Source organism: Salmo salar, chromosome ssa14 (assembly GCF_905237065.1).
Source record: "Salmo salar chromosome ssa14, Ssal_v3.1, whole genome shotgun sequence".
Lineage (NCBI taxonomy): Eukaryota > Metazoa > Chordata > Actinopteri > Salmoniformes > Salmonidae > Salmo > Salmo salar.
Genome location: NC_059455.1, coordinates 4,479,361 through 4,494,228, shown reverse-complemented (window position 1 = coordinate 4,494,228; position 14,868 = coordinate 4,479,361). Strand labels below are relative to the sequence as shown.

Sequence of the window (14,868 nt, the reverse complement as noted above, 5' to 3'; positions counted from 1 at the left end):
CAAAGTATCTTCCATGTATGAAAGGATGCTATGAAAATGTAATACTATAACTTTTGTGAGAACATCTCTAGCTTTTAATACCATAACACAAGTACAAGACAGTTGGTCTTCACTGCAAGCACAAATATATGCCCAGTTATCTAGTGCACTACACATTTATCTACTAGATAACGCTAATAATAGTCAATGTAACAGAACATCTTTTACATGACTCAAAATGGCCGCCATTCACCTCACAACATGGCTGCCAAACTCTTTATAAGACAGGGATGGATGTTACATTACCCTGTGCTCACAGTGACCATAAGACAGTGAGTGAAATCCTGCAGATTACAAAGCTGAAAGAGTCTACTGATGGTGAGGCTGAAATACAGACCCCCTAAGCTTTGTGAATAAACTATAAATCATCCACCAGCAATGTTCTAAACCTCTAAGGGTGACTCAAACACCTAACCACAATTGTTTTGACTGCTATCGTTATACTTTTTACTCAATACTATCCCCGTTTTCCATCCTCATTGCATGGAGTACTGGAGGCAACCACAAGGGGTGCTGTGACCGAGGCTGCCTGGCCAGTGACGAGGGGCCCTGCTCAGGAAGCGGCGTCTCCTGTAGACACGTTGCCCTCCTCTTCATCGTCGGCCATCCCCTTCAGGTGGGAGCGCTTGAACTCCTCAAACACCATCTCCTCTTCCAGCTCGCTGCTCCCAAGAAATGTGTGGATGGACAACAGGACAGATGTAAAGCCAGAGAGGTGGCAAGACAGACAGACAGACAGACAGACAGACAGACAGACAGACAGACAGACAGACAGACAGACAGACAGACAGACAGACAGACAGACAGACAGACAGACAGACAGACAGACAGACAGACAGGTGTTTAGACAGACAGACACAGACACAGACACACAGACACAGACACAGACACACACACACACACACACACAGAGTCAGGTAGGCAGCCAGAAAGACAGACAAACAGTGATTGGAAATAAGCAGAAATACAGACAGAAAGAAATGAAAGACAGAAAGATAAGAGGAGGAAGACACAGAGGCATGGTCAGAGAGAAACAAGAGAAAGACAGATAGAGAGATAAAATGTGTCCAGGTGCATGTTCAGAATATGACACCCTCCACGGATTAACTGTACTTGCAATCATAATCGCAGTTGATCAATCATGTAATCACATATGACTTCTAAGCAAGACATGGAGGAAAGATAATCCAATTTTACCTTTCCCTCACTTCAGAAGGCAAAAGATAACAACACGAGTGATTAGATTTCATGGGTTAGTTACTTTTGGACTATGGAGTGAAGCCTTGAAAGTTTCAGAAAAATGCAACAAACACATGCACTTATGCCCACATCTTGAAATAAAAATATTTGTACCTAGGTCAGGTTTTGGGTGCATCAGTGTGAGTGGCAGCTCTACTCCCACCTCACTGAAGTAAAACAAATAGGATACAGATTAACCGCACATATAATATAAGCAACCATAACAAACACTCACACAAACACGCGCAACTGCACACACACACCCTTAGAAATGCAATGCTGAATAAGATAAAGCCATCATACCTAGATCCCATTATTCTACGAAAGCATAAAAGAGAAAAAAAAACGTATTAAACACACAAAATAAAGAACATAACCAATAACAAACACAAACGCACACGCGCCGCACACGCACACACACAGTGGACTGACCCGCCGATGATGAGCTTAACCATGACTCTGTATGACACCAGGATTCCTAGAACCTCCTTCAGCACACCTTCTTTAACACTGTAGGGCAGGATAGAGAGAGAGAGAGAGAGAGAGAGAGAGAGAGAGAGAGAGAGAGAGAGAGAGAGAGAGAGAGAGAGAGAGAGAGAGAGAGAGAGAGAGAGAGAGAGAGAGAGAGAGAGAGAGAGAGAGAGAGAGAGATCGAGGTGACAGGAATGGAAATGAAGAAAGTATCACCAGTATAAAAGGCTACTTGTATCGCCCTATAGTGTTGCCTTTGTAGTATCCTAATAATGACACACTTTAATATGTTTCAATAAGGGATAACATTTGTGTTCAGGAAGCAACGCCATGAATGTTGCAGATAGAAATGACAAGAGTAGAGCTTACATGATTATTGGTTTAGAGATAAATCCCAGCAAACCGGGAACATTCCATAAGATTCCCATTCAGTTCTCGTTAGGGTTTTATCTAACATTAGGATGATAACGTCCCATAAACATTCAAAGAATGTTTTCCATTTTAAAAAAACTCACTAAAATCTTTGAAATTGTTTCATGCTGCTTTTATATATTTATTTTTTCAGTGTAGAATGTTTTTATAAAACATTTGCCTGATGTTGCATGAATGTTCCCAGAACACATTTTTTCTGTTCTTTAAAAGGTTCCCAGAATGTTTCATTAGGTTGTGGGAACAGTCTGGTGAGAACATTATGGGGACATCACAAAATATACTGTTTATATGTTCCCAAAACACAAAAACTCACCTGAATGAAACCTGAATGAAACATATATATATATATATATATATATATATATATATATATATATATATATATATATATATATATTATTAATCAGAAGCTGGTCAGTATTGAAGGAATGATGGGTGGCGCTAAATACAGGGTCATTCTTGAGGGAAACCTGTTTCTGTCTTCCAGAGATTTGAGACTGGGACGGAGGTTTACCTTCCAGCAGGACAATGACCCTAAGCATACTGCTAAAGCAACACTTGAGTGGTTTAAGGGGAAACATTTAAATGTCTTGGAATGGCCTAGTCAAAGCCCAGACCTCAATCCAATTGAGAATCTATGGTATGACGAAAAAGATTGCTGTACACCAGCAGAACCCATCCAACTTGAAGGAGCTGGAGCAGTTTTCCCTTGAAGAATGGGCAAAAATCCCAGTGGCTAGATGTGCCAAGCTTATAGAGACATACACCGAGACTTGCAGCTGTAATTGCTGCAAAAGGTGGCTCTACAAAGTATTGACTTTGGTGGGGTGAAAAGTTATGCACGCTCAAGTTTTCTGTTTTTTTGTCTTATTTCTTGTTTGTTTCAAAATCAAAAATATTTAGCATCTTCAAAGTGGTAGGAATGTTGTGTAAATCAAATGATGCAAACCCCCAAAAATCTATTTTAATTCCAGGTTGTAAGGCAACAAAATAGGAAAAATGCGAAGGGGGGTGAATACTTTCGCAAGCCACTGTATACAGGGGGGTACCAATTTCAGAGTCAATGTGCGGGGGCAATGTTTTTTTGAGGTAGAATGTACATGTAGGTAGTTATTAAAGTGACTATGCATAGATGACAACAGAGAGTAGCAGTGGTGTAAAGAGGGGGTGAGAGGGGCTGAGGGGGGGAGGCACTACAAATAGTCTGGGTAGCCATTTGACTAGATGTTCAGGAGTCTTATGGCTTGGGGGTAGAAGCTGTTTAGAAGCCTCTTGGACGTAGACTTGGCGCTCCGGTACCGCTTGCTGTGCGGTAGCATAGAGAACAGTCTATGACTAGGGTGGCTGGAGTCTTTGACAATTTTTAGGACCTTCTTTTGACACCGCCTGGTATAGAAATCCAGGAAGCTTGGCCCCAGTAATGTACTGGGCCGTTCACACTACTCTCTGTAGTGTCTTGCGGTCAGAGGCCGAGCAATCGCCGTACCAGGCAGTGATGCAACCAGTCAGCATTCTCTCAATGTTGCAGCTGTAGAACCTTTTGAGGATCTGAGGACCCATGCCAAATCTTTTCTGTCTCCTGAGGGGGAATAGGTTTTGTCATGCCCTTTTCACGACTGTCTTGGTGTGCTTGGACCATGTTAGTTTGTTGGTGATGTGGACATCAAGGAACTTGAAGCTCTCAACCTGCTCCACTGCAGCCCCGTCGATGAGAATGGGAACGTGCTCGGTCATCTTTTTCCTGTAGTCCACAATCATCTCCTTTGTCTTGATCACGTTGAGGGAGAGGTTGTTATCCTGGCACCACACGGCCAGGTCTCTGACCTCCTCCCTATAGGCTTTCTCGTTGTTGTCGGTGATCAGGCCTACCACTGTTGTGTCATCGGCAAATGTAATGATGGTGTTGGAGTCGTGCCTGGTCGTGCAGTCATGAGTGAACAGGGAGTACAGGAGAGGACTGAGCATGCACCCCTGAGGGGCCCCTGTGTTGAGGATCAGCGTGGCGGATATGTTGATACCTACCCTTACCATCTGGGGGCGGCCCGTCAGGAATCCAGGATCCAGTTGCAGAGGGAGGTGTTTAGTCCCAGGGACCTTAGCTTATTGATGAGCTTTGAGGGCACTGTGGTGTTGAACGCTGAGCTGTAGTCAATGAATAGTATTCTCACATAGGTGTTCCTTTTGTCCAGGTGGGAAAGGGCACTGTGGAGTGCAAAGGAGATTGCATCATCTGTGGATCTGTTGGGGTGGTATGCAAATTGGAGTGGGTCTAGGGTTTCTGGGATGATGGTGTAGATGTGAGCCATGACCAGCCTTTCAAGTCACTTCATGGCTACAGATGTGAGTGCTACGGGTCGGTAGTCATTTAAGCAGGTTACCTTAGTGTTCTTGGGCACAGGGACTATGGTGGTCTGATTAAAAGATGTTGTTATTACAGACTCAGACAGGGAGAGGTTGAAAATGTCAGTGAAGACACTTTCCAGTTGGTCAGCGCATGCTCACAGTACACATCCTGGTAATCCATCTGGCCCTGCGGCCTTGTAAATGTTGACCTGTTTAAAGGTTGCGGAGAGCGTGATCACACACGGAACAGCTGGTGCTCTCGTGCATGTTTCAGTGTTATTTGCCTCGAAGCAAGCAAAGAAGTAGTTTAGCTCGTCTGGAAGGCTCGTGTCACTGGGCAGCTCTCGGCTGTGTTTCCCTTCGTAGTCTGTAATGGTTTGCAAGCCCCTCCACATCCGACGAGAGTCAGAGCCGGTGTGGTACGATTCGATCTTAGCCCTGTATTGACGCTTTTCCTGTTTGATGGTTCGTCGGAGGGCATAGCGGGATTTCTTATAAGCTTATAGAATCCCTCTCCTTCAAAGCGGCAGCTCTAGCCTTTAGCTCAGTGCGGATGCTGCCTGTAATCCATGGCTTCTGGTTGGGGTATGTACGTACAGTCACTGTGGGGACGACGTCATCAATGCACTTATTGATGAAGCCAATGACTGATGTGGTGTACTCCTCAATGCCATCGGAGGAATCCTGGAACATATTCCACTCTGTGCTAGCAAAACAGTCCTGTAACTTAGCATCTGCTTCATCTGACCACTTTTTTATTGATCTAGTCACTGGTGCTTCCTGCTTTAATTTTTGCTTGTAAGCAGGAATCAGGAGGATAGATTTATGGTCAGATTTTCCAAATGGAGGGCGAGGGAGAGCTTTGTATGCGTCTCTGTGTGTGGAGTATAGGTGGTCCAGAGTTATTTTTCCTCTGGTTGCACATTTAACATGCTGATAGAAATTTGATAAAAGAGATTTAAGTTTCCCTGCATTAAAGTTCTCGGCTACTAGGAGCGCCACCACTGGGTGAGCGTTTTCTTGTTTGCTTATGGCGGAATACAGCTCATTCAATGCTGTCTTAGTGCCAGCCTCTGACTGTGGTGGTATGTAAACAGCTACAAAGAATACAGATGAAAACTCTCTCGGTAGGTAATGTGGTCTACAGCTTATCATGAGATACTCTACCTCAGGCAAGGAATAGCTCGAGACTTCCTTAGATATCGTGCACCAGCTGTTTACAAAAATACATAGACCTGCCACCCCTTGTCTTACCAGACACCGCTGTTCTATCCTGCCAGTACAGCGTATAACCAGCCAGCTGTATGTTGATTTTGTCGTCGTTCAGCCACGACTCCGTGAAGCATAAGATGTTACAGTTTTTAATGTCCCATTGGTAGTTTCATCTTCCCAGTAACTCGTAGATTTTATTGTCCAAAGATTGCACGTTTGCTAGCAGAATAGAGGGAAGTGGGGGTTAATTCAATCAGAAAGTGGGGGCTTATTCGATTGCACCCTCCCTCAAAACATGAGAATTCTGTGGCATTGTGTTGTGTGCAAAAACTGCACATTTTAGAGTAGCCTTATATTGTCCACAAGCTGCACTTGTGTGATGATCATGCTGTTTAATCAGCTTCTTGATTTGCCACACCTGTCAAGTGGATGGTTTATCTTGGCAAAGGAGAAATACTCACTAAAAGGGATGTAAACAAATATTTCTAAAATTTGAGAGAAATAAGCTTTTTGTGCATATGGTACAATTCTGGGATCTTTTATTTAAGCTCATGAAACATGGGACCAACACTTTACATGTTGCGTTTATATTTTTGTTCAGTGTATAATCATCAGCATTTTTTGTGTTTTGAGAACATTTGACACGACCTAACGAGTGTTCTGGGAACTTTCACAGAACTAATTTTGGTTTGCTGGGATGTCTGTTCTACACAATATATCTGAATGTTCCATAGTCGTGTTCAGTCGGCACAAAATAATGAAAATGTTGCGAAAAGGTAAAGGGGAGGTAGAAGCGTTTCTCGTTTTCCAAATGTTTTGCTACGGAGTGTCCTAATGAACACGACACAGATTGTCCTCCAGCATCACCACTTATTTTACTAGCTGGCGATGACTGACGGGATACTCACATGCTAGACGATGCCAGATTAGTGTCTTCATGCTTCAACTTGCCATCAACAGCTATGCCCCGCCTCTCCCGGTTGCAGATCAATAGCGGAGTGAGGGTGTACACTTTCTTCAGGCTTGTACCAGCAGCAACAGCATCCCTAGACCAATGGGAAAGTCCGAGTTAGACATTTTGGAGTGCTTTCCAGGTTGTATGTATTGCAGTCACACTGCATAGCTGATTCCAATTATTCAAATATAATTTCCATTGAGGTTTAGTGCAGTTTAAACATGTATTCACTCAAAGGCTGGATGCTTACCCAGATTCCTCTAAGGCCACCGCCCTCACGTAGCTGTCATTGGAATACAAGACCACAGTGGCCACCTGGTCCACTGGGAAATAAAATATAGAGATAGAATGAGTAGGACATCTCCAGTCACGTTGAAGACTAACTTATAGGGCACGAGTCAGGCTTCATAACATTTTTACGTTTACATTTTATCAGACATTCTTATCCAGACTTACAGTACTGAGTGCTTACATTTTCAAGTTTTTTCGTACTGGTACCGCGTGGGGAATCAAACACATAACCCTAGCGCTGCAAGTGCCATGCTCTACCAACTGAGCTGCACAGGACCGATAAAGTCTTTATAATGCCTACATAGATACTTCACAAATCATTTAGCAATATAATAAGGGTAATATGATATGTTCTTACATCTGGTGCTTTGCAAATTGCGGGGTACTGCTTGTTACAGTTTTGATATAATATAGATCTTGTGCATTCGCATATGTGTCAGTGTTGAAAGTTTGCCACACGTGTTGGTCTTTCCTTACCAGAGACAATGATGTTCTTCACATTCTTGTTGGAGCTGTTTGTGACGTCGACACACACATTAATGGGCTCTCCATGGTAGTAGATCTGCAAGGGAAGGAAATAATGTCAGAGAGGAGGGCTCCTTGTGGCAGCCAATGTTTTGTTGTGGCCATATGACCATATGGAACTCTCTGAAAAAATCCCAGGCTTTGTCCAAGGTCTATAAATAACATTTATACAAGCAATGCTTGACATGTTGGACTCCATTGAACAAGCCCCAGCACATGTAAAAGCTGGGGTCGTGTGTATCAAGCGTCTCAGAGTAGGAGTGCTGATCTAGGATCAGTTTTTCATTTTAAATCACAGTGAATAAGATAACATGACAGGGGGGACCTGATCCTATATAATAAATCCTACTCTTAATACATATGACCACTGGTCCCACTTTCAACAAACACTATATATAGTGCATTCGAAAAGTATTCAGACCCCTTGACTTTTTCCACATTTTGTTACGTTACAGCCTTATTCTAAAATGTATTAAATCGTTATTTTCCATTATCAGTCCACACACAATAGCCCATAATGACAAAGCAAAAACAGTTTTTTAGAAATTTGTGTAAATCTTTTACAAATAAAAACATGCAATATCACATTTACATAAGTGTTCAGACCCTTTACTCAGTACTTTGTTGAAGCACCTTTGGCAGCGATTACAGCCTTGAGTGTTCTTGGGTTTGAAGCTACAAGCTTGTAACTCCTGTATTTGGGGAGTTTCTCTCATTCTTCTCTGCAGATCCTCTCAAGCTCTGTCAGGTTGGATGGGGAGCATCGCTGCACAGCTATTTTCAGGTCTCTCCAGAGATGTTCTATCGGGTTCAAGTCCAGGCTCTAGCTGGGTCACTCAAGGACATTCTCCTGCATTGTCTTGGCTGTGTGCTTAGGGTCATTGTCCTGTTGGAAGGTAAACCTCTGCCCCAGTCTGAGATTCTGAGCGCTCTGGAGTCAGTTTTCAACAAGGATCTCTCTGTACTTTGCGCCACTCATCATTCCCTCAATCCTGACTAGTCTCCCAGTCCCTGCTGCTGAAAAACATCCCCACAGCATGATGCTGCCACCACCATGCTTCACCGTAGGGATGGTGCCAGGTGTCTTCCAGATGTGATGCTTGGCATTCAGGCAAAATAATTCAATCTTGGTTTTATCAGACCAGAGAATCTTGTTTCTCGTTGTCTGAGAGTCCTTTGGTGCCTTTTGGTAAACTCCAAGCGGGCTGTCATGTGCCTTTCACTGAGGAGTGGCTTACTTCCGGTCACTCTACCATAAAGGCCTGATTGTCCTTCTGGAAGGGTCTCCCATCTCCACAGAAGAAATCTGGAGCGCTGTCAGAGTGACCATCGGGTTCTTGGTCACCTCCCTGACCAACGCCCTTCTCCCCGATTGCTCAGTTTGGCCGGGCGGCCAGCTCTTAGAAGAGTCTTGGTGGTACCAAACTTCTTCCATTTAAGAATGATGGATGCCACTGTGTTCTTGGGGACCTTCAAAGCTGCATAAATGTTTTGGTACCCTTCCCCAGATCTGTCCCTCGACACAATCCTGTCTCAGAGCTCTACGGACAATTCCTTCGACCTCATGGCTTGGTTTTTGTTCTGACATGCACTGTTAACTGTGGGACCTTATATAGACAGGTGTGTGCGGAAAAACAATTTAATCCATTTTAGAACAAGGCTGTAATGTAAGAAAATGTGTAAAAAGGGAAGGGGTCTGAATACTTTCCGAATGCACTGTAGATGCTTCACTAATTATTTATGAGCAAATGCATAAAATCTAAGGCCAGTGATGTGTTGTTAACTCTAATGGTATCCTACCCACCTCCTTGTCAAGACTCGCCTCCAGGTGCAGGGGCTTGTCGGACATGACAAACTCACGGGTGGTTTTCACAGAGGGGGCCGTCCCGCTATTCTCCGGGGCATACTGCAGCTTCCGGATCATCAGATGCACTGTACTCCTATAGAGGAAGGAGAGAAGGGGGAAGGGAGAGGGGGAGAGGAAGGGAGGGAATGGATGAGAAAGAACCATTGTTATGGAATATGTGAGCTAGTTTAGACAGCACACTACAGCTCACTACCAATTCCACACTCCATTCCCCAAGGGAACCGTGTCCAGGTGCTGAGCCTGGTTGATAATGAGACAGGTGCTGCCAATTATGTGATTGTCACTGACCCAGCTGGAAAAGCTGTGAGACTGCTGGTTTAGTTTGGTGTCCATGAGGCCTTTTGTTTGTTTTTGAGTCTTTAGTTTGGCATGCCTTTTGTATTTTTCCTTTTCTACATATTTATGTTTTGTCACCAACAGAACAAATAATAATCAGTTTGGACTGACCGACCAAGAGATCAAGAAGGAGCTGGCCCTTTGCCTAAAGGAAGATGGCTGTCTCCCTGGGCACATTTCTCACAAAAAATGCACACATTCATTAAAGTTACAGACCATGTACAGTGAGGGAAAAAAGTATTTCATCCCCTGCTGATTTTGTACGTTTGCCCACCGACAAAGAAATGATCAGTCTATAATCTTAATGGTAGGTTTATTTGAACAGTGAGAGACAGAATAACAACAAAAAAATCCAGAAAAACGCATGTCAAAAATGTTATAAATTGATTTGCATTTTAATGTAACTAGGCCTAGGACCCCTAAACAAAGCACGTGCAACAACATTGGTAGGCTAGTTATTGGTTTCGTGACACCATCCATCAAAGTTTGTTGTGATATAGAGCCACAACCAGCTATTTCTGTCAAAGCAGCTCTCCAGGGCCGATGGTGGAGATTTGGGGTTAGGAATGGGGGTTATTTGGGACAGAGAAAACTCCACTGACCGTTTGCGGACTTTGGCCTCCTGGCTCTCCGCACTGAAGGCTTTGACCTCAAACTCCACGACACATTGCTACCAAGACAACCACAGAGCATGCTCACAATCAGAGATACATTTTTCTTACATTTTAGATTATATGAACTGTATACATCAATCGTCACAATGTAAAAATTCTCAGAATACAAAATACAGTATATGCATTTAAAATATAATGAACAAATATCACATAATAAAATGAAGCAATGTAAGAAACAACCAGGTCAAGGTTCACGATGTTTACCTTCCCAGAATCTTTAGGGCCAGGCTGCAAACCCACTGAACAAGGCAGGTTATCAGGGAACTGAAACACACACACACAGAAAAATGTCATTAAGATGAACGAGAGGTGTGTGTGTGTGTGTGTGTGTGTGTGTGTGTGTGTGTGTGTGTGTGTGTGTGTGTGTGTGCATAATGAGGCGAGTAGGCCTATGTGAGTTTTGTGTTTTCCTTGACATGTATATGTGTTTTTAATTTGCAATGTGCATGTACAATAAAATGTTGGTATCTCTTGAGGTCCTTGACCCTCACCTCGAAAAAGAAAGGGAAGGCATTGTCTCCCAGTTTGCGCAGCAGTTTTCCCTGCATCTTGGTGTGTGTGGACTGCTCCCTGTCCTGCATGGGTGGATACACCTGACGGATGGCCATGTAGATCTCCCTACGGAAGGCAATTCCCATCACGTCCATATCGTCACGACCGTACCGGAACGTGCAGGACAGCTGGACGAACGCTAGGGGGCGTCAAAGATATATGATTACATTAAGTACTGCTATTTTCAATGGCTTCTCAATACGAGTTCAAGTAAAAGCTATTTATTTCAAAAGTTGTTCCATTTTATATTATTTTTTAACTCAAATCACTTGCTGAATTGACTGCCTTCAATTAAAATGTAGCCCAACGCTGTTCCACACACACAAGCACATACACTTGCCCATGTGCACATGCACACACACGCACACATTTGGTGAGATGCAGACCTTTTTTTCCTTTGAGGACCTCAGGGTCAACCAGTATGACACCATCTATTGTGAGTGAAGAACAGCATAGGTTAGAATTGACAGAATTAGACAAGATGGCGGCCAGGATTCAAACCAATGCAGATTAGCAACGGGTGCACAGCAATGGACTTCTAAAGGCCATTACTCAGAGGTTTGTGGAGATCACATTGGTTGTTTATCTGCAGGTAGTTTATCTGCGTTTGATTGATTCCTGTCCAAAGGCTCTGAAGAATTAATTACATTGATGTAAATGTTTATTGCTAAGGCTCTTATCTAAAGCAATACTGTGAATCCAGTAAGCCATTTGAATGAGGGGTTTCAATTAAAGGGACATTACAATATCTAAGTTTGTCAGATGTTTTCTGACCTCAAAAGTGGCCTTTGAGAAAATTCGACATCCTAGGTCATCTGTTATGTAGATTCAGCTAGATCTGGCAGAATTTTTATCAATTGTGTGTTAGATTGTTTGATGTGCAACGCCCTTAGTGTGTTACGTGTTTGCTGTGTAATGATTGGTTTTGACTTGTTGAGTTGCTGATTGGTTCACGGCCGGGTTGTTTTAATTGACAAAGGGAGTATGAGCTGAGCTTACCCACTGGGTCGACAGAGTCCACACGATCCACAAAGTCCCTCTTCGCCATGTATACTCCAACCTGATCAAGTACAAAACATAAAATCATACCTGAGGCCTTCACTAGGAATTATGTCAACACATTAGCGCATGCATGCACACAACACATAAACATTCAAACACATGTAAACACTTTCACAGCATTCCAAACCCACTTGCAAGCAGTTTATCATTGTGGAAAATGTGTTGCGTATCCTTTAACACACACACACACACACACACACACACACACCTCAGAGGAGTAATACATTAATCTAATCTCAATGTAATCTGTCATACGCATGGCTTCATCCGTGTCACCTGTTAACGCCATCACTTTGCCAACGACAACACAGTCATGAAATATCTAAGTGAATAGTCTCTTTCCACAGCCTCTTGACACAAGCAACTATGGAAAGAGACTACTGAGGGATATGTAAGTGCTAAGTGAGCAGAACTATTGTTAGGTTTCCTTGTCGACTACAAGTCCATGTGTGAAATATCAAGAATAGTCATATTTTGTTATTATTGCATTATGCCACTCTAACAATAATGCTTAGCACACACACACAAACACACATGCGCACGCATACCTGCAAACACACGCACATACGAACACACACACACACACACACACACTCACTCACCGACTTGTCCTTGGCCATCTTCTTGAAGATTACGTTCTTGGGACTCATGGTGGCAAACTGGAAAATCTATGAGTATGAGATCTATGGGTTTACAGAGAGAGAGGGAGAGAGAGAAGGGAGGGAGATAAATAATTGATTAGACAAATCCCCAATGCTTTCTTTACTAATGCCATTATTAATTTGAACAACCACCCAGTATTTACAGTTAAGTAAAGAATATCCTAATAAATACAACACTGCGTGCATTTTGAACATGGTATCTGACAATGACATACAAACTCCTCCTGACACAAACCCCAAATCAACATTAAATTGACATATGACATCTCAGCAATGCCAAGCATCCAATACGATTGTTTCCCATCGTTCCCCTCCCTGCCTAACTGCTATCCATCATTGTAACAAACTGTTTCATTTACAGTAGCCCAGTGTGACTGCATACACACTTAAAATGCACGAACACACACACAAACACACACACACACACACACACACACACACACACACACACACACACACACACACACACACACACACACACACACACACACACACACACACACACAAACAGACCTGTGTTGCTAGAGCAGGAGACAATCGGAGGAGAACAGTGGTGGAGGGACTTGTATTTGTACCCTGTATCCGTCAATGTATTCCCTGACCAATCAGGTGAGTCTCTCTGCCTCACAATGACACTTAGACATACAGACACACACACAGATATGTTCACGCACACACGTATGTGCACGCACACATACACAGACTTTCTGGGCCCACTGTACCTAGTTGAGCGGATTGGGATTGGTTCCCCTTTGCTCAGCACAGGGTGGGATTAGAGAGAGAGAGAGAGAGAGAGAGAGAGAGAGAGAGAGAGAGAGAGACACACACACACACACACACACACACACACACACACACACACACACACACACACACACACACACACAGATAGTGTGAGAGGTCCCTCTGACACGAGGACACACACTCTCCAGTATTAGCCAGGAGTCACGCGCTACCCCTCTTCCTCACGTTCTGCAGATAAAAAGCCTCACACCCTCCCCTTATCCCAATGATGTACAACCCAGCATGACTGATTCTACTAATCATCTCATCGTAGTCTTCAATCAAGGCTTTGGTTAGTAGAAACAGTTGTGTTGTTACTCAGCAAAATGTCTTGCATATGTGGGTGAGGGTTGTTGTTGCTTTTTAAAGGATGCAGATACATATAAATGGTATCCACGAGTAAATCTGACTCTTGGGAAGTAGATAAAGGGCCTCATTTCCAAAATCCTGAGCTATTCCTGTAAAAAATGGGGCAGTCCTCTTTTTTATTGAATGGTGGAGACAAGAGGAAAGGTAGGAGAAGTTTGAGTAAAAGGGCAGTGGGTTGGATTCAAACCCCTGACAACTCTGGCTTAGGTACACCAGGTCAGCGGCATTAACCTCTGGGTTGTTTAATGGGCCTTGTCGATTCAAACAAGGATATTTTGACTCAATCAATGTGAAAGCTAAATTGTGAGAATGTAAAAAGAGGCTTTGTACACGGCAACATATTCCTGTGTGCTTCACTGACAACATTTCAACCCTTCATCAGGTCTGAGATGACACAGAATCAGACAGACAGACACACAGAAAGAAAGCTGTAATCCTGTGTTCTCTCTGTCTGTAGAGTGAGGGCTAAGTTCTACGGGGAGGCAAAGGGGATTAGTGCCTGCAGGGGAAAATAATCATTGTTATTACACTGGGGATTACATTCACACAGCTACACCTAGACACACATGCCAAGATGGCCCCCCTTGTCACACTTTCACTTGCATAATCAGAAGCACACATACAAATGACACACACAGAAACACACTACTCCACCTTAATGCCTCTAAAGAAGCAAGATCTTTTGCACATAATGCATACTAATGCATACAGTCCCAGAGAGGATCAGCTCACACTTAAACGGTCTCTCTAAATCTGATAACAAAGCGGGGCTGGAGAAATGTAACCACTCAAACTCATTGACAGAGCTATGGATGCAAAGACTGACCATCCATGATATCAAAATGATAGCCTCAAAACACAGTTAAAACTCTATAGTTTTTGTTTGCATTTCGTTTGTTGACAAACATTGGATTAAAACAAGTTTATATTTAGGGTTATGATGGGGTACGACAGTTGAACTAAGCTCATGAGCCATTTATAAATGATGTTCTTCAACAATCTAATGAATACTCAGGGAGAAAAAGGTGTAGATTTACGCGCAGAGCGCGGCAGGTG

At 43.2% G+C, this 14,868-nt stretch overlaps 1 protein-coding gene across 2 annotated transcripts; it reads right to left on the bottom strand.

Annotated features, from left to right (window-relative positions):
• Positions 1–47: 47 nt before the first annotated feature.
• saga (S-antigen; retina and pineal gland (arrestin) a) lies at positions 48–13,298 on the bottom strand. 2 transcript variants are annotated; one of them, XM_014139146.2, is made up of 16 exons: positions 13,174–13,298; positions 12,601–12,681; positions 11,936–11,996; positions 11,323–11,367; positions 10,876–11,075; positions 10,589–10,648; positions 10,313–10,380; positions 9,312–9,447; positions 7,460–7,544; positions 6,942–7,014; positions 6,645–6,782; positions 1,711–1,788; positions 1,582–1,596; positions 1,393–1,445; positions 1,237–1,246; positions 48–701 (listed from the first exon to the last, which is right to left on the bottom strand). In XM_014139146.2, the coding sequence occupies exons 2-16, from the start codon at positions 12,646–12,648 to the stop codon at positions 593–595; spliced, it is 1,179 nt and encodes a 392-aa protein (XP_013994621.1). In that variant the 5' UTR covers positions 12,649–12,681; positions 13,174–13,298; the 3' UTR covers positions 48–592. The 2 variants fall into 2 exon arrangements, with proteins under 2 accessions (XP_013994621.1, XP_045549760.1); XM_045693804.1 differs by lacking the exon at positions 1,237–1,246.
• Positions 13,299–14,868: the final 1,570 nt, after the last annotated feature.

What these genes read in the sequence shown, in the direction of transcription:
- saga (XM_014139146.2), bottom strand. Translation starts at nt 12,648, where the DNA reads ATGAGTCCCAAGAACGTAATCTTCAAGAAGATGGCCAAGGACAAGTCG. An exon ending in GGACTCTGTCGACCCAGTGG is followed by an intron (nt 11,368 to 11,935) that starts GTAAGCTCAGCT and finishes CACTCACAATAG; the next exon opens with ATGGTGTCATACTGGTTGAC. An exon ending in GGTCCTCAAAGGAAAAAAAG is followed by an intron (nt 11,076 to 11,322) that starts GTCTGCATCTCA and finishes GACGCCCCCTAG; the next exon opens with CGTTCGTCCAGCTGTCCTGC.